This window comes from Ascidia mentula, chromosome 7 (genome assembly GCF_947561715.1).
Source record: "Ascidia mentula chromosome 7, kaAscMent1.1, whole genome shotgun sequence".
Lineage (NCBI taxonomy): Eukaryota > Metazoa > Chordata > Ascidiacea > Phlebobranchia > Ascidiidae > Ascidia > Ascidia mentula.
Window position 1 is genome coordinate 15,259,326 of NC_138572.1, and position 15,694 is coordinate 15,275,019.

Sequence of the window (15,694 nt, forward strand, 5' to 3'; positions counted from 1 at the left end):
TTGATCAGTGCTTGCTCATCCTTTGCTTGTGTTTTCCTAGCAAGCAACCTCTGTACCATTCTTCCCACATAATTAACTCGCTACCAGAAATGTAGGAAATATTTGATGATCTCCACAGACCAGTTGTTAGTAAGGGGAAGAACCTGGGACTCCATGATGAGCAAACCTCGATAAGTTTAGCGAGCTCGCAAAAGTTGGGTTAAATTCATGATTGTTTACCACACATGTGCAGGTTATAAACACGCAACTCGTATACAGAAACATTTTACGTTTTTTCACTGTGTAGTGGATTGCTTTGGTTCAACTCAATCACGGATAGAGATTCATTATAAATCTTTTACGTCAAGAGTAACTCGACCATCCCCTGTAAAATTAAACTAGGACATACTTAGGTTGGTGTTGAATCCGCTTCGTGATTTTTCAGATGAAAAACTCCAACAGGCAGTTGATGAATTTAAACGACATCAGTTGGAAAATCTCGATCCAGATGTGATTCCATTTAGTCATAAGTTTAACAAAGCCGACATTCCTGAGGTAAATCCAATCCTAATGAAAAAAGATATTTATAAGGGACTTGATGCTGAAACGCCAGAAGTTTACAAACCTTTAACTGTAGAAAGGAATGTAAATTTAACTGGTGGCAAAGAGGTCAAAATAAAAGATCTTGTTTCAAACTTTAAAACAAGCAAAGGTAAAGGATCTTTCATCTCATTCTACGGCCCTGCTGGTTGTGGAAAAACATCAATTTCAAAAAGAATATCCAGACATTTAAGAAACTCACACTTGGTGCTTAATCTTTGCTTCAAGGATATAAACTATGGTGATGACAAACTAACTCTTCAGCAGCTCTTGCTTGACAGACAGTTCCCTGATGTGGAACAATCTGTCCTTGATGCTACTTTTCAATGGATAAGAAAGAACCAGGCCAAATGTGCAATAGTATGTGATGGTTTGGATCAGGCCACATGGTCAGTAGCAGACATGAAGTCAGTTAGTGCAAGTTACGATACAACATCGAAAGTTCAACAGCTAATTGCAAATCTCTGTGGCAAAAAGTTACTTAGAAAGTCTGCATTGATTTTTACATCTCGTCCCCATTCCCTGCTCTCGATTCCTCTAGATCTTCGACCGCAACAAACCATTTATGTCCACGATCTTTCTGCTGACGACATGAGAAAGTTGTTTGATTTCTATGCTGCAGAAGAGGCCAAGAAACTGTGGAAATCGTTTGAAACTAAATCCCCACAAGTACTTAACTTTTGCCATAATCCATTGCTTTTGCAGTTTGTAGTTTATGCTGGTTTATTTGGGCCCACAAACCACATTCACACACTTACAGACATATTTGAAGCTGTCCTAGAACAACTTAGTGACACTCAACATGCCAAGGGGGATGACATAGAAAAATTAAGAAATCCCCTTGGCAAAATGGCATACGACGGAATGAAACGTAAAACGGTCATGTTCACACAAGCTGACCTCCTAGATGTTGGTTTGGAGGATATAAACGTGCAGGATGTGGTAATAAAAATGGCCAAATCCTCCTGGCATTAGAGTCGCAAGGTTTTTGACGGGAAAAATGCGATCTTCTATTATATGCACCAATTGCTCCAGGAATATTTCGCAGCCTATTACATTTCTATGCTCATGCCTGAAGAAGAATTCGACCAATTCGTCGATAAGTTGGTGAAAGAATCTCACTGGGGCCCAACACGTCGTTTTGTCTGCGGTATTATGCTCGGTAACATATCTGGTATGTACAACACGTTAAGCCCAATCTTTCTCATTTACTAACCATTATTTCCTTTTTGATTCCTGCGCCATCCAACAAAGCTTCTGGAAGTGACCGTGCTGAATACACTTCGGAATCTGATACAGCCAACAGTGCTACAAGCCATGCATCAACTTTCAGGCTTCAAGAAATACGTCAGTTGTATACTTGCTTATCAAATATTTCTTTTCGTATAATATTGATGATGGCAAATAATGTACACATATTTCTTGTTATCATCGGAACTCACGGACTCATTCAATTTCGTAATATTTGGATCTAAGTATTTGTTGAATTTTTTTTATAAGTAGTATGTCATGCTTCTGGTGCACACATTGTTTTGCAGCTTCTGAAAGGACTCCAATAACTGAGGGATCCACTTCACCAGACACACCTAGTGTGGCAACAACTTCTAAACATCATCATGCCAATGACTTGCAAGAAAATGGTGATGAGTTCTACAATTTTACCATATTATGCAATTAGAAAATCACTCACGAAACTTTTGTTTGTGTATATTTTTCTTCTTTTCATTTATTTTCATTCTGCAACAGAAAAACAAAGTGGATCTCCAAGATCTTCAGGTTTTAAAAAACAACCAAATGCAGAAAAAGGTCTTTCCTCATACACAAGGTTGAAATAAAATGTAATAAATTTTAATTCACAGCTTCTGATAACTGTTCATCAAGAAACTCTGCTACATCAACGGCTAACATTGATGACCATCATCGAGAAGAAGGTAATTTATATCACAATTCATCATTTGCAAAATCCACAGTAATCCTGTTCGTTTCACTGTCGTGGTTTGTGTTCACTTGAAAATCAAAATGCAAACATTTTTTCATTTATAGTCAAAACCATTTTTTGTGTCTAATGGTTGTGATTGATAGTTCTTGACTGTTTTAACGCAAATTAATCTTTGCAGTTACCTTGTGTTGTAGACTGCACTCATTTTTATGTGAGTAGGTAGTGATTGACAGTCTTTGATTGTGTTAGTTAAAAATGACAATTTGCAGTTACCTTGTGTTGTAAACTGCACTCATTTTTATGTGACCAGGTAGTGATTGACAGTCTTTGATTGTGTTAGCTAAAAATGACAATTTGCAGTTATCTTCTGTTGTAAACTGCACTCATTTTTATGTGAGTAGGTAGTGATTGACAGTCTTTGATTGTGTTAGTTAAAAATGACAATTTGCAGTTACCTTGTGTTGTAAACTGCACTCATTTTTATGTGACCAGGTAGTGATTGACAGTCTTTGATTGTGTTAGCTAAAAATGACAATTTGCAGTTACATTATGTTGTAAACTGCCATAATTTTTTTGTGAGTAGGTAGTGATTGACAGTCTTTGATTGTATTAGGTAAAAATGACAATTTGCAGTTATCTTGTGTTGTAAACTGTTATAATTTTTATGTGACCAGGTAGTGATTGACAGTCTTTGATTGTGTTAGCTAAAAATGACAATTTGCAGTTATCTTCTGTTGTAAACTGCACTCATTTTTATGTGAGTAGGTAGTGATTGACAGTCTTTGATTGTGTTAGCTAAAAATAACAATTTGCAGTTATCTTGTGTTGTAAACTGCACTCATTTATATGTGAGTAGGTAGTGATTGACAGTCTTTGATTGTGTTAGGTAAAAATGACAATTTGCTGTTACCTTATGTTGTAAACTGCCATAATTTTTTTGTGAGTAGGTAGTGATTGACAGTCTTTGATTGTATTAGGTAAAAATGACAATTTGCAGTTATGTTGTGTTGTAAACTGTTATAATTTTTATGTGAGTAGGTAGTGATTGACAGTCTTTGATTGTTTTAGGTAAAAATGACTACTTGCAGTTACTTTGTGTTGTAGACTGCACTCATTTTTATGTGAGTAGGTAGTTTTTGACAGTCTTTGATTGTGTCAGCTAAAAATGACAATTTGCAGTTACCTTGTGTTGTAAACTGCACTCATTTTTATGTGAGTAGGTAGTTTTTGACAGTCTTTGATTGTGTCAGCTAAAAATGACAATTTGCAGTTACCTTGTGTTGTAAACTGCACTCATTTTTATGTGAGTAGGTAGTTTTTGACAGTCTTTGATTGTGTCAGCTAAAAATGACAATTTGCAGTTACCTTGTGTTGTAGACTGCACTCATTTTTATGTGAGTAGGTAGTGATTGACAGTCTTTGATTGTGTTATAAGCTCTATGGAAATTTGTTTGGGCCCATGAGCAAAATTTGTAAGTAGTAAATAGGTGGTTGGGCCATGTGACCAAATATGGAAGTGACGCAAATGACACAGGCCGAGTACAATGTATTTGGGCCATGTGACCAATATGGAAGTGACGCAAATGACGCAGGCCGAGTACTTGGCCAAAACGGCTGAATTTTTGGGCCATCAAAATAGGTGGTCCTTAACTGACCTTGGCCAAGTAATTTTTTGGCCATGTAATAACTGCAGCAGGGTTTGGTAGCTTTTTGCGTAGTGAACAGCAGTTTTTTTAATTAATTTAACGCGCATAAGCACGGTGTTTAAATGAATGTCCTCAGTTACTCACAGCCTCCGTAAATCGCTTTTATTGTGAATATATTTCTTTTTTGATGGGTAGTAAGGCTCGTTTTATTACTTTGCAAGTGGATTATATGCCTTTCTCATCCTTTTATGCATGGAAGTTACGTTGAACTGCAGTTTAGAATTGTAACCTTTTAATTTTGTGCATAAATTGAGCTTAGAAAATGGAAAAAAGTGCTGTGGATGCATTGATAACCAAATGAAAGTTTTTGCATGTTCATGCAATATTTGGTGGTACAAATTGGTGAACACAATAGCTTTTTCCACAGTCTAGATAACTGCATCAGATTAGGTAACCAATAGATTTGGAGATGAAACACATCCAATGATTTTTTTGTGTCATTTTCCCAGATCCACAGCTGGCACAGTGACCAATTGTTGTTGAGTCGCCCAATCGAGATGTTGTCCAAACTCCACTGCGATATTTGTCAGCAGCAGCGTAATGTGTTAAACGGTGTCGACGTACGCCTTCGTCTCACGCGTGGCAAAGATCAATTCGCCGTCATGGCGGCCGCCGACGCCAATCTGAAAATCAAAGTTATCGATGTTCGATTATTCGTTCGCAAAGTGAAGCCCTCAGCATCACTTTGTCGCATCAGAAAACGCTGCAATCTCACTCGGCCGTGTGCCCACTGCGTCGTTCGGAAGTTCGCGTATTTACGATCGCCGGCGGGAGTTAAACGACCGTATGCCATACACTCGTGACCCGGGCAGTTCCTGTCAGGGTGGTCTTGGGCTTTATGGACGGCGCCGCTTACAACGGTGCTTGGGAACGAAATCCATTTGAGTTCAAGCAACATTAATCACTTATCGTTACACGTGGGCGGACGTACACAACCGGTAAAAGCATTCCAACCGGATTTTCAAAACGGCCGATACAGTAGAAGCTATTTATCGCTGTTTACTGGGACAAACACTACACGAATCAATCAAACGGGATAACATACTGCTCGTACCCGCGCGGCTACTGCCTTATCTGTGTGGATCTGACGCCCGATCACAGCGACTTGGCAACGTTTGACCTCATGCATCTCGGGTCGGACGATTTAAAATGGTTCTGGCAGCCCCGGTGGATGTAATTGCTTTTTGCGAATGCGACAATATTGTGGAGGTGGACCGCTATCGAAACGTGATTACAGATTTTGCCCCGTGAACGCATTTACGAATTACAAATTGGCGCTTTGCTTGCACGTGACCCCGTGACGTCGCGCGTCTTTCGTGGTGTTTACGCACGAGACGAACTTGCGACAATACGTCATCAACCCCCGTCATTGTATATTGTTAACAGCGACCTGTCTTTTCGATCTGGCGCCAATTCGCTTGTATTATATTTTGACACTTTCGCAAGACCGCAGTATTTTCTGGATTTTAGAGCTTTTTGACGGGTTCACACGTCGCTGAAGCTGTGGCAATTATATATGAAAGTTGTCCAGAGCCCTTTTTCGATTACCTGTGGGCCGTATTGTATTTTTTTCGCGTTGCTACGCGAGCGCGGCTACAAACAGCATAAAATCGTTGACATTTATTTGCATGACTTATATAGAAATGATTTAATTGTGGAGCGTTTTGTGGCTAACACACGGGAACGAGCGTGAGGTTTGAACTCACGACCCTGGGCTAACCAGGCCCAACGCTCTCCCAACTAAGCTACAGGAGCTCGGCAGTTTCACGGGATATATTGTGGCCAAGGTACACTGGTGCGCAAGCGCACAACTTGTCAGGCAACCTTCACATGTACGCAGGTAGCCTATACCACTATAATCATCATTTATAAAAATTCATGGTAGTTGTCACAAAAATTCAAGGCTTAACAATATGCTATTCACAAACCCACATGTCTTTTCGCGACCACGACTGCTCCGTGTTCTTCTCCGCCGGGCCGCCCCACACCCAATTGACCAACTTTCTTGCTTACCATATTTACGACAAATGCGCGAGGAAAAGATTGCGCCCAACATATATGAACAATATATAGACTGCGCAACGGTTTAAAAAGAGAAGAACGTACACAAAAAAAAATATAATAGAATTTAGCCGCAAAACGCGCGCGCTCAGAGCAAACGAGGACTTGTAGAAACACCATCGGAGAGATCGACATGTTTAGCGTAGAAGTAATTTAACCCCTTACGTTCCACATGGCGTGTGAACACGTTCTGATTAACGACTTGAAAATTCACAATTCCCTTTACGTGGGCGGCCGGTTTTTTCTAGAAAGCGCCATTACAGAGTGACCGCAAAATACAATTTTTAATTTCCCTAATCCGCGTCAGCAGTGGTGATCGCGCGCACAGCAGCAGTCGCCTTGCACGATATGCCCCAGTGACGTCATGTCTTCGTCACATCGCTTACGATGCGTTTCGCACGATTTCGCAGGATATGGTATTTTTCAATAAGAAAACAAAATTCGTTTCGAAGCGGACCGAATTGTACCCGATCACGGGATGTTTTGCGACAGAAAATCACTTTGCAGTGTTTCGTATGGGTGTGTGACCAGTTCTGAGCGCCTGGTTTACTTTGGCTTCTACTAGGGGGGAGCGATTAAAGCGATCACGCATCAGCCGCGCCGCTTTGTCCTGTATTTGACCTAGGTAATCAATAACCCACAAAGCGGTCTATCAGCTCTTGTGGTTGACCTGTTGTGACGAAACATTCCCCTTGCTTGAATCCAGGTACCTCGCTGCACACGGCAACGCTGAGAGGAATGCATTCCGTTTTATCAGCCTCGAAGTCATAGCAAATCACAAATGGGTAAAAGCGCTGCAGTGGTGATACGTTAATGCCGCACAGTTGCAAGCGTTCGAAAATCGTCTGCCTCACACACGCGAAACTTCACGTGTGACAAGAGAACACGTTTACTGATGTTGCGCGCACCCGGCGCTTGTAGCTCGTAGACGTTGATATTTAAATCAAACAACGCTTCGATTTGGGTTAGAGCGCCCACGTGGGAAGTTATCAACACATTTTTCGCCTGTGAATTTCCGACATAACTCGGTGGCGATGCGACCAAAGCCACCGCCCTGTGCCATCTTCAGGTGCGATACATCGAAAAAGACAAAGATTGTCTGTAATCGGTCGACCGTCAGTCGTTTGATGGAATGTGATGAGACCCGTGTTGAGCTTAAGACACCTCGGTAAATTGATTGGATTTCCTATCCAGGCGTGTGGTGTGTAATAAACGGATAAAGCAAGGTTTGTCAACGCTTCAACTTTCCATTTTGAATCGGGACGCTTTTGTCTGATGATTTCCAAATGATCTGCTCCAGCGAGCTTTTGAAAGAACTCGAAAAGTCATCCCGCGAGCGGATCAGAAAAGGTGTGGGGAAAAGTATTGCATTGTTGTCCGACGCGTAAATATCGCCGTTCCCCAGAATGGTTTCTAACGTGAAACCGAAACTAACCGAAGCTGTCTGCTGGCGGTTGCTCGCCGGAAACATATAATTGTCGGTTCGAACCGCCTCCTGTTTGCAAACATCAGCCAATGAGAAACCATGTCAGTCAATTGCACGCCAGAGCTGACTTTATAAACGCACCTACTTTCACCGTTGATCACTGGTAAATTTTGCTGGCTAGTGTGTTGGGTTCGCCTGCGCAAGAATCTGTTTTACAAACGAGATCTTTTATCGGTCGGTAAAATACACTTAATCCTCATCAATCGCTAATGTACGCGTTGTAACTTCCCGTTTGCCCGGCGCCACTGGATCGGCGAACTCCGGTGAGTTAAGAATGCCCAAGTCACGCAAGATCTCATCAATTACATCCGACCCGGCGTACATTGTATCGATTGTGTTAAGGTCACTGCAAAAGTTAATTGGTAACATCTGTGTGCCGGGGTCATTAGACAACTCGAGAGCTTTACCTCAGTGTAATTTGACTACAGGTGTCGGTCCCCGGTGCCGCACTGTCAGGCGTCAACGGGCAAACTCGAAATCCTTTCGCTGCGCCCACGCCCCCAATGTGTTACAAAGAGGAAACAGGAAAATCACGATCAACTTACATCGATCGCTTATGCGCTCAAGCGCGAACAAATTAAACGTACCTCTTGCCACAGGTCTCGCAAATCGCACAGCGGTTACATTGATTTTCATGTGATATGACCTCATCGGTTTTGGCAAAATGCATGTCACGAAATCCGCCATGAAATCTTACACGCATGTTTTTTGCAAGACTGGAAAACAGAGAGTATCTGTGGGTGTCTCCGTAAGACAATTTTCTATTTAATATGCGAAACGGAAAGAATACTCTTTCCTGTCTCCCAATCGGAAAGAGAGTCTCGGAGATAGGAAGGAAGTCTCTGAGATTCTCCCCTCTGTTACCTATATACTACTTTCGTAAAATCCCGATTAAGGTTCAGATGAGTCCGTATTCATAAACCCCGATTAAATCTGATCGTTGATCAGTAAGGCGTGTTTTGACCTAAGAAGATGAATCAAGCGATTTGTCGGTAATTTTAGCAAAAAAACTCCCAGTTTGCTCAATTGCGCCACATAGCGTTAGGTTGTCTGCGCGACGGTGACAACAAGGTCATAAGCAAGGTCAAAGGTTTTGTTTACTTTCTTGAGCGGCGGTGGAACTATTTGTGGCTTATTTTGAAAACAGTTGGCAGTAGGTCATTATTTATTTTTATTATTTTTATTATATGTAACTGTATTTCTGACATTGCCGGAATATTAACTGGCAATAATGCAATAATTTTAACAGGGTCATTTTTGCTTCGAAAAGTAGCATTTTGTCTGTAGTCAAACATGAAAAAAACATGAACAGTTTTCCAAAATAAAATAAAATATTGGTGTTGCTAGTCACAAACTACATTGGCAACATATAAAATAAAAAATGATATGTACAATAAACTAAAAAAAGGCATGGGAGACCAAATAATTTGATGGAAACATGTTTGAACAAGTAAGAACAAGCATTATGCAAACATAAAACTGTGATTTAATTTGTGTTAGGTGAGTGGTAAATGTGTGGCGAGGGCTCTGGATAAACTGTGGCTGGAATAAGAAATAATCAACTATTTCTTGACCAGCTTTTAACTATCATGATATACACAGTAATGTTTCATGCAACTGCATGATTGGCAGGGTTGCCCCACTGTGCAGGTCCTTACTTGGCGATCACATCTATCGTATGCTGGTAGGGATCCCCCTATCCCCCTAGGTTGCCTGGCAAGTTATGCGTTTGCACACCAGTGTACATTGGCCACAATATGCATATATATCCTGTGAAACTGCCGAGCTCCTGTAGCTCAGTTGGTAGAGTGTTGGGCCTGGTTAGCCCACGGTCGTGTGCACAAACCTCACCGGGAGTTTGATTTTTCACATCTCGCTTAGACTTGTCGGGAAAAAGTGGCTGATCCTGCTGGGCTGCAAAGCCTGTAAATCTTATTATCATGATATACAGCACCAGAATTATTACTTTTTCTTTGTAGTTGTGTTACATGCTTCAGTTAATCAGAGTCGGATTGATGTTGGATTTCCCCCTTCTTGAAAATATTAAATTAGTCAACTAAATTGTTTTCATACAAAATAAAATGGTTCAAATGTTTAAAAATTGTTGCCAGTGATTTTTAAGCTTGTTGTGTTTTAAAATTTTCTTAAAAAGGAAATAAAGCAGTCAGTCCGATCCTATGTCCTTGTAGGATTTTAACTTGAATTCAAGTTGAAACACTCCTCGCAAACAAACTATTAGCAATAGTATTGTTGTGTTTGTATTATTCAACATTATTTGCAATATCACACAAGTTTAGATGTATGTGGAATGTTCCCCATCCCCTCATTGTGTTAATTAAACCCAACTCATGACAATCTGGGGAGCTTGTTATAAACAGACTTTATACTGAACTGTAGCAATATTATTATCTACCTATCATCTTAACATGTTATGTATTTGCTATATAACACATGTGTTTTAACAGATAGAGAAACCAGCACTGCTGAACATGAATTTGAGGCAACCAGGATTCCAGCAGTTACTGAAACACCCCAAAAGTCTGGTAATAAAAAATCAAGATTTGGAATCTTAAGTACTTATTACATTTTTGAGTGACTCCCAATTAGTGAGAAAATTCAATTTTATTTTGCTTGAAAAGAACTTAAAACATGTATATCAAAGGTTTAGTAATAGGTTTGCAGGCTTCAGAGCCCAGGCATTGTAGCCTTACTGGATCAGCTCCCAGTGAGGTTGCTTAATTTCGCTCCGACTTGTCCGGAAAAAGTGGCTGATCCAGCTAGGCTGCAATGCCTGGGCTGCCAAGCATTTAAACCTAATGATCTTAATACGATAGCTGTTTTACTGCATTGTTAAGCCTGTACATGCCAGATTGGAAAGTTGGTTATTTGAGCGGAGGATTGTTTTTTGGGCGATTGTTAATTGCGCTGGTGATCGAAATGATTTTTGTATGTTAATGCATCAGCACGACATTTTTTCCAATCTGGTGTACAGTGCATATACAATAAAAATGCATTATAAAATGACATTGGCAGCAATAAAACCATAATGGGCAGCGATATAACGAAACTAGGAAGAAATGATGGGAGAATTCAAAGGTTGGTCACAGACAACCCAACCAGATCAAAATATCGCATTTTGTTACAAGTCCAAATACACAAGAAAGAAAGTGTACATGTAAACAGTTGTCATTGCTGTCAGTCGTAAACCTGTAAGTCGTAACTTTATTGATGGAAGTAAATTACTCAGAAACCTCTCCTTTGTCGTTTGCATTTAAAATTGCCACAACTACGTAAAAAAGAAAAAAAAAATTATTCAGGGACAATTACATCACTGCTTCCATGTACTGTTGACAACATTACATTGTATTTTACCCTTTTTACTTGAGTAAGTTAGATGTGGAAATACCATGTAACATATGTGTTTTAACAGATAGTGGAACCAGCACTGCTGAACATGAATTTGAGTCAACCAGGATTCCAGCAGCTGAAACACCAACAAACACTGGTAACTAAAGATGTTTTTGGAAGACAGTTTACTTTTTTCAATACAAGTGACTTGCCCAACATTAATATACCTATTCACCCATATTAATTTGGATTTATTGTTATGGAAAGTGGTGTTTATGCGAATATTAATCTAAACCCAACTTAAATCCAGACTCAAACCTTGGCGCAAGTTTGACAAAACTGTGATTTTCAGCGTCTCGCTCATGTTAAGATATATTTGAAGCATCTTGGTTGTCAAGCTATTGTAAACTAACGACTGCTGAATCGTAGGTTCGCAAATGCTGCATTTCGACATGCTGGTTTTAATGTTGTTGGGATATCGCAGAATTCTTTAGTGTCGTTATATTATTGTGATATTTGTGGATGTGTCAACGTTTCACGAAAGTTGATAACCATTGACCTATGTATTATATGTGCATACAAAATAACCTAACCTTGACATCAGTAAATCAGAGACAGAGTGATCCTGGCGTCATTTTTTTTGAAAATGTTAAATTATGTGACCAGATTTTTGTTGCACGAAATGAAATTGTTTAAACGATTGAACATTGTTGCCCGTATTATAATAATTTATTATAAAGCAGACAAAGCAGTCAGTTCGATCCTATGTCCTTGTAGGATTTTAACTTGAATTCGGGTTGAAAGACTCCTCGCAAACAAACAATTAGCAACAGTATTGTTGTGTTTGTATTATTCAACATTATTTGCAATATCACACAAGTTTTAATGTATGTGGAATGTTCCTCATCCCCTCACTGTGTTAATTAAACCCAACTCATGACAATCTGGGGAGCTTGTTATAAACAGACTTTATACTGAACTGTAGCAATATTATTATCTGCTTGTTTTCACAACTATCATCTTAACATGTTATGTATTTGCTATGTAACACATGTGTTTTAACAGATAGAGGAACCAGCACTGCTGAACATGAATTTGAGGCAACCAGGACTCCAGCAGTTACTGAAACACCCAAAAAACTAGGTGATAAAAATCTAGCTAGGTTGCAATGCTCTGTAGCCTGTAAACCTACTGATTTTGATATGATAACAGTGATCCCCAAGTAAGGACCTGCATAGTGGGGCGATCCTTCTAATCACGTGATTGCATGAAATATCACTCCATTGTTAAATGTGCACATTTACAAATAATATGCAAAATAAAATGACATGGGCACCAATTAAACCATAACAGCCACTGATAAAATGAAACTAGACAGTTGGGGGGGAAGTCAGAGGTTGGTCAGGGACGACCCAACCAGACCTTACACTGATTATCGCATGTTAAGTCTAAATTATATATGAAAGCGGTTATTTGTGGTTCAGCTGTTGAAGGAAAATAACCCTTAGAAAATATAAATATGTTCAAAGTGCGCCACGTAACCAGAAATTGGATTTCAGCTGGGGTTGTCATTGGGTCGTGGTTGCCATTCTTTGTTCCTTCTCATACAGATTACTTTGTGTCTAAATTGTAACACATGTTTTTTAACAGCTAATGAAATCACCAGGACTGCTGCAGATGAACTTGAAGCATCCAGAATATCTCAAGTTGATGCTAAAGCTCAAAGACAAGGTAGAGTATTTAAATTCTACATTCACGTACATGTTATAGACTGTGAAAGTAATTTACAGCGATCCGCCACCATCCACACTTGAGGAACAAAAGCATGGTTGTTGGTTACTTGAATAACAACCCTTTTCCTGCACAAAATATTTTGCAGTATTTATTATGTCCACTGAAATCGTAACAGCAAATAACAGAGCTATATGTGAAAGGTACTGCCCTTAATGAACAGGATTGTTTTCTTGTTAAACTTGTCTGTCCCATGGCAGGCATTGCCTTCCAGTCAGTTAGTTGGTCGTCGCCATGTACTGATGATGAGTACTGAAGTGATGGAAACATCAGATATTAGTTCTCCTAAATATCAGCACCATCTTAAGATTTCACATATATATTTGTTCTACCGTATTTACTCGATTGTAAACCGCCCTCGACTGTAAGTCACAAGTAAACGTCATAGTGTTTAGTGCAGTACAACAAATATTGTCACCAAATCTGTCGTTGAACATTGTTACGCTGGAAACCAACTATGATCAAACGTATCTGTACGAAGGGGGTTAAAAGGTTAAATTTAATGAACGCAGAACGGAAGACCAAATATCAGTGCGTCAAATATTACTACTACTGCAAAGTTAGTATTTGTAAATAGTGCATACCAGCAGGATACCGACACAAACCTTTCAAATATTATGGTGGTAATAAATGGTTGTGAAGCAATAAGATATAAATAATCACAAGTGTTAAACTGTGACCTTCCACTGCTTACTGTAAGTTATATGTGTGGAAAAACACGCAAGCTTAAATATTTCTTACATTCAAATACTTGGCTACTATTTTCATCGCAAATCTTGGTCTTGTTTGTTTTTTAGTCGAACGTGGGGAAAAGCTGTTGAAGAAACTTTCCGAATTCCTCCAAGAAGAAGGTGGAGGGGTTTTTAGTAGAGAGAAACTACGAGGTTTGTGTTTATTTCCAGTTTGATGCGTGATTGTAAATATAACTGTTACGTCACGCTTGATATTATGACGTAACACTCTCATTGTCTCCATAGAATTGAAAGTGAACGAAATGTTTTTAGTTTGAGTTGAAAGTTTTGATGGAAGGATATTTTTGTCAGATCCTTCATGTTTGTTTTAATAAACTTGTTTCAGATTTCCTCGTGGATTTACAGGAAGTTGACAAAAAATACAGGAATAAAATCGCCCTCTCTTGTCCTGGGGCGTTGAATTTATTCGCAATCCCACTGAAGATTTCGGATGTTTTCGCTCTCGCGGATTTCCTCCCTCGGATTCGAAAACCCGGTTTGGAGCTGGGGTTAAGGGGATGCGAACTTAATTCCGAAACTTTCAACATTATTTGTGAAGCGATTATGAAGATGGAATACAAGGTTTGTTTGTGAATAAATATTTATCCGAAATACTTTCATAAAACTTTACTTTTTGTTAAAAAATAAAACATGGAGTTAATTTTAATCCGGTTTTAAGTAAAATTTTTTTAAAGTTTGAAACCAAGATTTCCGACCAATCTTTATATTTTAAATAGTTGGGATTTCTCGACCTGAGTGCAAACAATTTTAAAGAAATCGAAGTTGGAAATATTTGTCGGATTCTCCCTAAAGTGGATAAGTTGTGGCTGCGTGGGTGCGGAATCGGTTCCGAATCTATTCGAATCCTGAGGGAAGAGATCGGAAAACTGGAATACCCGGTAAGTATTCTGTTTAATTTAAATAAAAACATTTTGTTAATTTTAATGAAATTAAAAGTTTTGTGATTTTTTTCAGCCGAAAGTTGTGGGTTTGGATCATCAGTAAACATTCGTTCCTCTCATCCGATGGAATCTCTAGTGGTCCGGATCAAATCAAAACCCGGGGATCTCCCAGAATTAATTTTTGTGTTTTTATGAATTGTCGAAATGAAAGATTTCATTGTGAATAAAATTATGATCAAATATATTGTTGCGACCTATTATGTCAAATATGAGTCTCGAATTTGGTCTTAACAATATTATTTATGATCGATGGGAATCCTATTTGATTAGCGCATTTGACATTAGATCGCACGTGAGTTCTAATTGTTGTGTTTTCCTAACCTGACTTTACTTAACTCTCGATGCAAACACTACACCAATATTTATTTACCACGAACAATTTTGGATACGAAATTAACATGCGCAATTATACCAACGCCAAACTGAGTGAATTTACGCCCAAACGTCCAGACAGAATTGAACAAAACCGAATTACAAAATAGTAACCACTAACTCGCGCACACTGCAAACCACGCACACTCAATTTATAAAGCGAGAATACAAAAGACCAACGATCAGCGGACAGTTTAACAAAGACAGGTCGTTTGAAAGACGATACAGGACAGTCACACAAGAAAACGTCTAGCGTCTTTAAAAACGCCTTTCATCTCTTATAGCTACCACACCAAACATTTCAAACTGGCCACTCAAATCACTTGACAACGCAACAGTTGCTTTAAAACTACACAAGTCTTAACATTAATATGACACCAAAACAGTTGAGAAACAGTTGGAAAGGACACATAGGACACAAATCACGTGAATACACAACCGTTGCTAACGCTACAGTTTGAAATGAACACGCCTGGCAAGACGACCTACTTATGACTTTACCCAACCCAATGATGAGAAATTCCGAACAATGACTTACTGGCCATGCAACCTACTTCCATAAATGCACATTGTTATGTAACGTAAAATTACGTTACATTATTTCCCCCTTTTGAAATGGGACAGTTTATAGTCGTGGCACACCACCTTTGTAAGTGGCTCGGTCCTTGTTGGAGCGAAAACGCCTCCAGGCGTAGCAACTGCACAGCATGATGAAAACG

General features: G+C 39.3%; 1 protein-coding gene across 4 annotated transcripts; it reads left to right on the forward strand.

Moving 5' to 3' along the window:
• The first annotated feature begins 1,567 nt into the window (after positions 1 to 1,567).
• Positions 1,568 to 14,779, forward strand: LOC145909268 (uncharacterized). Of its 4 annotated transcripts, none has more exons than XM_082996618.1 (13): positions 1,568 to 1,753; positions 1,834 to 1,926; positions 2,118 to 2,219; positions 2,326 to 2,385; positions 2,439 to 2,510; positions 10,237 to 10,314; positions 11,202 to 11,276; positions 12,185 to 12,262; positions 12,770 to 12,850; positions 13,708 to 13,794; positions 13,988 to 14,223; positions 14,379 to 14,540; positions 14,617 to 14,779. In XM_082996618.1, the coding sequence occupies exons 1-13, from the start codon at positions 1,597 to 1,599 to the stop codon at positions 14,644 to 14,646; spliced, it is 1,311 nt and encodes a 436-aa protein (XP_082852744.1). In that variant the 5' UTR covers positions 1,568 to 1,596; the 3' UTR covers positions 14,647 to 14,779. The 4 variants fall into 4 exon arrangements, with proteins under 4 accessions (XP_082852744.1, XP_082852747.1, XP_082852745.1 ...); XM_082996621.1 differs by having other exon boundaries at positions 14,416 to 14,540; positions 14,617 to 14,735; XM_082996619.1 differs by lacking the exon at positions 2,326 to 2,385.
• The last annotated feature ends 915 nt before the right edge of the window (positions 14,780 to 15,694 follow it).

Coding starts and splice junctions, on each gene's coding strand:
- LOC145909268 (XM_082996618.1), top strand. CDS start 1,597: ATGCACCAATTGCTCCAGGAATATTTCGCAGCCTATTACATTTCTATG. Junction 2,386..2,438: donor ACAACCAAATGCAGAAAAAG/GTCTTTCCTCAT, acceptor TTTAATTCACAG/CTTCTGATAACTGTTCATCA. Junction 11,277..12,184: donor TGAAACACCAACAAACACTG/GTAACTAAAGAT, acceptor GTGTTTTAACAG/ATAGAGGAACCAGCACTGCT.